Here is a 6,512-nt window from a genome sequence, read left to right on the forward strand (position 1 = left end):
AGTCAAGATCCGAGGACCGGTGCGCAACAAAAGGGACTTGTTTTTTGGACAAGAGTTCACAAAACATTGCATGAAAGAAAGTTGTTTCCTCCTTACCAATTTACAAGCGGCCGTGGCATCACCTTGATTCAAAAGAGGTGATTGTTCATCCAACAAGAATGCAACAAGTATTATGCTGCACTTGAGAGCATTGAAGCACGGCCTGTGAGTGGTCTCGGCATAGGGGACATGGTATGCTCTCCTCATCCTAGTTCTTTCGTTGCTACGACCAAGAGACTTCGGCCTTCTATATGTTTGCATGTTCAATTGTTGTTGGTCGTGTAGGCATTTCAATCTTTGGAAGCATTTAAGGCCCGGCACAATGACAAGCCATTCACTCTTACGCATTGTTGGACGATCATCAACAATTGCCCTAAGTTCAATGATCAATACCGTGAACTTCAAAAAAAGAGAGGCAAGAAGACGGACGCGTTGGCCGGAGGTGGAGATGGTGAGGCGTTGAAGAGGCCAAGGGGCAAGACCAACTCCAAGGTGGACGCATCATCCATGGTCTTGCATGAGACTTTGCACGGGATGATGTCTCAAAAGGATGTGAGGGACGAAAAAAAGCGACAAAGCAAGGAAGAGCAAATGAAGCAATACCTAGAGCTTCAAAGGAAGAAGCTTGAGATGGAGGAGGCGGCCAAGAAGAGGAAGATCAACATGGAGGAGGCGTCCCGGCAAAGGCAGCTCGACATCGAGGCCGCCAATGACATGGCCAGGCAGAGGCAGCTCGACATCGAGGCCACCAACGCCGCAACCAAAGCAAAGGAGGTGGCCCTAGCGATCATGAGCGTGGACTTGACCAAGATGAGCGAGAAGACGAGGAGTTGGTTCGAGGCCAGGCAGAAGGAGATGTTCGACGCCGACGACCTGAACTAGGTCGTCTGTTCGACCATGGCCGTTCTTTTGGAGGCTGGCATGGGTGCCGGTCGCTGGGCCGCTGGCTGTGTGCCGGCGAGAAACCTATTCATTTTGAGGGTTGACTGTGTTGCCGGCCGCTGGTTGTGTTATCGGCGACAAAACTATTCATTTTGCCGGCCGCTGGCTTTGTTGCTGGCGTGAACTAGGGCTGCTGGCCTGAACAAGAGTGTGGTTTATTTGAAAAATTGGCGTCTCCATGGGCTTCGTAGTCTCGAGACTACTTAATCAAGCTGGGCGCACGCCCACCGCATCCGAGAAATGGCCCGGACACGATCCCATTGCCTTATCCAAACGGAAGGAATCCATGCAAAACGGGCGTCCGTTTGGGTCGTGCGCTGGAGTTGGGCCTAACCACTGTAACCTGGCGTCTCCATGGGCTTCGTAGTCTCGAGACTACTTAATCAAGCTGGGCTTGTTAGCCCACCAAAGCCCACGAACACGCAGCGAAGAAGACCCACAAGCAAACCTCCTCGCTCCCACACCGTCTTCCTCCTCTCATGGCGCCTCCCGCCGCCGGCGACACCCCACCTCCTCCGGCGGCCTCAGAGAGCAGCGCCAGCACCGAGGAGGAGTCGCGGTGGCTCGCCGCCCTCTCGGAGCCCGAGCTCGTCAGTGACGCCGCCCTTCTCCTCGCTCTCAATTTCTCGCCCTTTTGAGTTACGACAGGTTTTAATGGTGCCGCGGTGGTGATGGTGCAGGATTTGCTCATCAGCCTGAAGATGCTGGCCGTGAAGCGGGCGGAGACTGCCGGCCGCCCCCACCTCGCCGACGCCTTCGATCTGCGCACCCTGCGGGCCCTCGGTACTCCCTGCTTCCGTTGCTCCGCCGCACCTCCCTCTCCTCTGCTCCCCTCCCCGCAGCAACAACAACAACAACAACAATTAGAGAAAAATTTGTGCTAATTTAGTTTCTAGAAGGCGCAAATTTAGTTAGTTATTGTAGTTCCCATGTCATCATAGGACATTCAGCCGGTTCTGTTATTCACAATGCTCTGAATTTGTGTGCCAAAGGGGAAGATTTTGAGCACAGCTACGATTTCATTGCATAGGACATTGATTCAGAATTGCAGTATATAATGGTCTTCAGACAATCCAGCTTAATCAAATGCTTATGCACCAAATTGGCAACTGCTCATAAAAATACGCTTTTGGTTCTTATTTCATCTGCGAGTGTATGATGAAAGATGTAGCAGCTCTCACCCTTTCTGAGTACTAGTTGATGTTTGCTCGCTCAATGTCTTCCTTCACTTGCATGTACTATGTTGCAATCAATCACTTTGCCGAGCAACAACATGCTCATGCTTGTGCTCTGCTTTCCCAGGTGTTGTTTTGCTCGAAGATTTCAAACAGCGGCTAAGAGAAGAAACCTCGCTTCATGCAACCGGTCTTGATAGACTTGCGCTATCAAGGGATCCTGTTACGGATGTTAGTGTCGGTAGTAGCAGTAGTGATTCTGAGGTGTTCAGGCGGCGCAGCAAAGATCAACAAGCAATAAAGCCAAGCGGTGCCAAGAGGAAACGAAAGCAGACACATGATGGGTAGGTCATTTGAGTATCTGACCGGTTTTGCCGAAGAAGTTTAGTTAAATTCAGCTCATACTGATTGATTCTACATGGTTACATCTTGTGCTGAATGAAACTTGCTCTCTGTTTTCAGAACTTTGCTTCTCTTTTCGAGGTTCCTTACGATGCAGCTATGGTGTGTTTGTGTATGATGCAGGGATCATGGAGAGGATGTCCAAAGGAACAAGAAAAGAAGAAAAACGAGCGAGAGGAGATGGCGGCGGTCATAAATCGATTGTGGTAATTTTCCTCAAGCTAGCGATCTAGTGCAAGCACCACCGGATGCCGTTGAGCAAGATGATATGGAGGCTTGGAACCGCTGTTCTTGTAAATTTTGCTCTACCTGTTGTAGTCTACCTTTCCAACTTTTCATCGTCTGGAGTAACAAGAGGCGAAGAGCTCGACTAGCAGATATATAGATACCCCTTATGTTGGTCAAAGTTTTATTTTCTGCTGAATGGATGTAACCAAGCTCACTGATGAAAGAAATTATAATTGTCATCCTGCGTAGCCTCCTTATTTGCACCAAGTCCACCTTAATTGTTGGCTGTTCTGGGTGTCTGCCGCTCACTTCAATTTTTGCATTTATTCCTGGGAGCAAATAAACTGGTAATTATACATGCCCATGCTATGGCTTTGGGACCAATTTCTCCAAAGTATAACAGTTTTAGCTGACAATTCTGTACTTTTAAAGGTAGCAAGAATATATAACCAAGCTCTCTAGTGAAAGAAATCACTGTTCTTAATCTGCATCATCATGTGCAATCCTTCTTCTATGCACCAAGTCCGTCTTAATTTTGGGATGTTATGGCTGTGCATTGCTCATCTCATTTTTAGTTAATTCATTCCTGGAACTCACAGCATGCAACATTTTGTGGATTTGAGGAGAACTTGCCTTGGGAATCAGGATGTCCCAAAGCACAACAGTTGTGTCTGACAATGTGTATGTACAGATACCAAGTGCAGTTTACTGAATATGAAGTTAACTGTTGTGCCTTCAGTTCGAGACTGCGATTCATGGCATGATGAATTTTCTACTATCAGCTAGGGCAAATCAGGCCCGTCAATTAGGCAGAAAGAAAGTTTAGATAAAAGGCAATTGATGAGTAACCTAGGTGGACTAGATGCCAGATTAATGAATCAGGAGTTCGATTTCCAAACATCAAACCAAACCATGATAGCAAAACAAGGATCACACTTCCTATCTTGTGCTTCAGCGCACGTCTAACGCACAAGTTAAACAGAGATTGCACTTCCTTATCATCATCAGACCAAACCACGATACGAAACAAAGGATCAATCCTCCCATTCTTGCCAAATAAAGGTGTCACAGATTCAGTTGCTAGTCCACTCCCTCACAGGCCACACCTAATTCAAATGGCTTCCTTTCTTACCCACCTTCTTGGGCAAATCAGAAGAAGTGTCTAAAAAAATAAATCCATGCAATTACTGAAGGCAACGACGAATATGTGCGCACGTCACAGCGAAGAAGCCGTTGTTGGAGGAGTCATGCCCAGCGCCTTGAGAATGAATGCGTAGGTGAAGGCGTCTTCTCGCAACTTCTCAAACCTGCAAGTTAAAACAAACAACAGTTAGGCCGGAAAAAAAAAACTTCCCTTTTGGCAGTAATAACAGCATGCCACGTCAAAAAAGAAGAAATCAAGCGCAAAGAAGTAATGTCTCCTTTGCTATTTATTTACCTCCCCGACTTGGAGAAGTGCCCGGCGCCGAGCTCGCACTTGAACAGCAGGAGGTTGTTGTCTGTCTTGAGCTCCCTCAGCTTGGCCACGAACTTAGCAGGCTCCGAGTACATCACGCGGGGATCTGTTTGTCACGGAGTAGTTAGCTGTGAGTATGATCTGGTGTAACGGCTAACGGTAGCCAACAGAAACTCAGAATCCAAGGGCCATACCGTTCAAGCCAGCAGTGACGAGAATGTGGGGATAGTCTTGTGCTTTTACCTGCAGCAGATGGACAGGCATCTCAGGTCAATACATTTGTGCAGCCAGCCTCGATAGCATGCGATGCGGGGCAAGAAAACACATATATCACAAAATAAAGATGAGCACTTACGTTATCAACAGGAGAATAAGATTTCATGTAATAGTAGTATTCTTCTTTCCTTGGATCACCCCACTCCTGAACCAAGGGCACAAAAGGATGTGTTGGTGAGAGCAGAAACAAAACTGCAGGTGCGCAATGCAACGAAAGTTGATACCTAGAATAAATACTCCCTCCGTAACTTAATACAAGACTTTTCTTGACATTGTCGTTGTGTCAAAAAACGAGTTATGTTAAGTTACAGAGGGAGTACATAACAAGACCATAGCACGTGCATGGCCAATGAGCATGCACAGATTACATACAGCGCAAATTATTCGCTTCCTATTTATTTTTTATCATAAGGATATAAAAGGCATAAAAACTATATGCATTCAAACTATGTAATAAGGAATTTGATGACATATATGTTATAGTACGACAATCATTTCCTAGTCTTAGACATGCCCACCAAGCAAGCCTTGTTCAGATCAAAGGCCAGGCTAATTTAAGTCTAACTGAAGCTACTGTACAATGTGATGATACAACAGTGAAACATGGAAACAAAATAAATGCAACACAGGAGATTAATACCTCCCATTCAGCAGTAGTCAACGGGATAGTTGGGTCAAGCATAGTTGTGAGAACATCAACGAAAGGGACCCCAGCAACAACTGCCTTGAATAAGTCAGGCCTCATATTTAGGACAGCACCCATTAGTAGACCACCTGCGCTTCTCCCGTTGATGCAAAGCTTTTCCTTCGTACAGTACTTGTTTTCTATCAAGTGCTCAGCACAAGCAATGAAATCAGTGAAAGTGTTTTTCTTCTTCAATAGCTTTCCATCTTCATACCACTTGCGGCCCATTTCACCACCTCCACGGATATGAGCTATCACGTATATAAAACCCCTGTCCACCAGAGAGAACCTAGATCCCCTGAAAGTCGGATCTATGCATATCTGTTGCCACAAGGAATGTGTAAGCAGTAAGCATGGTTAGCAGCAGCACAACACACTAATTGCTAAAAGCTGAAATGTGTTGATAGTCTCAGTTATATGGCAGTTTTTATATGAGTTAAAAGGAAACATGTTTTTACAGTTGTTCGGCAGACTTTACCAAACATACAATGACCGAAACCAGTACTATCAGAGAGACAATTTTGTCCCTGTTTAGGCACTCTTTTCAAGGATGTGTCACCTTATTTTTCAATACGCAAATTTGCATTTCAATTTCCTTGCATGTGCCCCCTTAATTTTCAAGGAAAACCAAATATGTTTGCATGATCTATATGACACTCTACAAGATTGTAGAAACTTGCTATTTATACAGAAGATAATAACATTATAGAGTCCGTACCTCATACGAGCCATATCCATATAGCAACATGGGGTCTGAGCCATCAAGCTTCACCATATCTTTTCTGTAAAGAACGGACATGGGAATCTGAGTTCCATCAGAAGCAGCAGCCCATTTTCTCTCTGTTACATAGTTTGACACATCAAATCCACCTAAAACCTGAGAAAATCAAAAGCTCAAATCAACATGGGTTCATAAGAGTTCTTTGCATTGAAATTGGTGAATAAATTAACACATTTGTTAGAATGAAGCAGAAACCAAAATTTAGATGGGCCTAGAGCATTTAGTGCACATGGGTTCATAAGAGTTCTTTGCATCATGAATTTAAAAAAATTACCGATTATTTGGTGTCTCTTATGATTATTCCACCTTCCTTTTTAAAATTCACGTCATTGTTGTTTATTATGTACAGTAAAAATGACACATGTGGAATCAGACAGAGTATTAGGCTTGTATAAAACAAAGCAAGTGCAAAGTTCTTCTAGTCGAATACTAAACCACTGTCAGAATAATCTAACAAATTAAGGAGAGCAAGAATCAAACAAGGAGATCACATGATTTTCTACTGTGGAAATTCCGTTATTCATTGTG

The 6,512-nt window shown here is 44.9% G+C and overlaps 2 protein-coding genes across 2 annotated transcripts in view; one reads left to right on the forward strand and one right to left on the reverse strand.

Moving 5' to 3' along the window:
• The first annotated feature begins 1,405 nt into the window (after window positions 1–1,405).
• LOC119339946 lies at window positions 1,406–3,025 on the forward strand. Its single transcript, XM_037611850.1, has 4 exons — window positions 1,406–1,571; window positions 1,662–1,764; window positions 2,284–2,500; window positions 2,682–3,025. The coding sequence occupies exons 1-4, from the start codon at window positions 1,461–1,463 to the stop codon at window positions 2,752–2,754; spliced, it is 504 nt and encodes a 167-aa protein (XP_037467747.1). The 5' UTR covers window positions 1,406–1,460; the 3' UTR covers window positions 2,755–3,025.
• Window positions 3,026–3,760: 735 nt separating this feature from the next.
• LOC119336442 (protease 2-like) overlaps window positions 3,761–6,512 on the reverse strand; it is a 6,314-nt gene continuing 3,562 nt past the window's right edge. The window contains exons 6-11 of the mRNA XM_037608461.1: window positions 5,922–6,080; window positions 5,159–5,524; window positions 4,598–4,663; window positions 4,437–4,485; window positions 4,225–4,348; window positions 3,761–4,093 (exon numbers count right to left, since the gene is read on the reverse strand). Of these exons, the coding sequence (XP_037464358.1) occupies window positions 4,003–4,093; window positions 4,225–4,348; window positions 4,437–4,485; window positions 4,598–4,663; window positions 5,159–5,524; window positions 5,922–6,080 (855 nt within the window). The 3' untranslated portion in view covers window positions 3,761–4,002. The remainder of the gene's footprint in view (window positions 4,094–4,224; window positions 4,349–4,436; window positions 4,486–4,597; window positions 4,664–5,158; window positions 5,525–5,921; window positions 6,081–6,512) is intronic.

This window comes from Triticum dicoccoides, chromosome 7B (assembly GCF_002162155.2).
Source record: "Triticum dicoccoides isolate Atlit2015 ecotype Zavitan chromosome 7B, WEW_v2.0, whole genome shotgun sequence".
NCBI lineage: Eukaryota > Viridiplantae > Streptophyta > Magnoliopsida > Poales > Poaceae > Triticum > Triticum dicoccoides.

Bases quoted from the DNA above. Each gene is read 5' to 3' on its own strand.
- LOC119339946 (XM_037611850.1), top strand. From the start codon at position 1,461: ATGGCGCCTCCCGCCGCCGGCGACACCCCACCTCCTCCGGCGGCCTCA. The intron at 1,572-1,661 runs GTCAGTGACGCC...GTGATGGTGCAG, and splicing joins CCCTCTCGGAGCCCGAGCTC to GATTTGCTCATCAGCCTGAA. The intron at 1,765-2,283 runs GTACTCCCTGCT...CTGCTTTCCCAG, and splicing joins GCGCACCCTGCGGGCCCTCG to GTGTTGTTTTGCTCGAAGAT.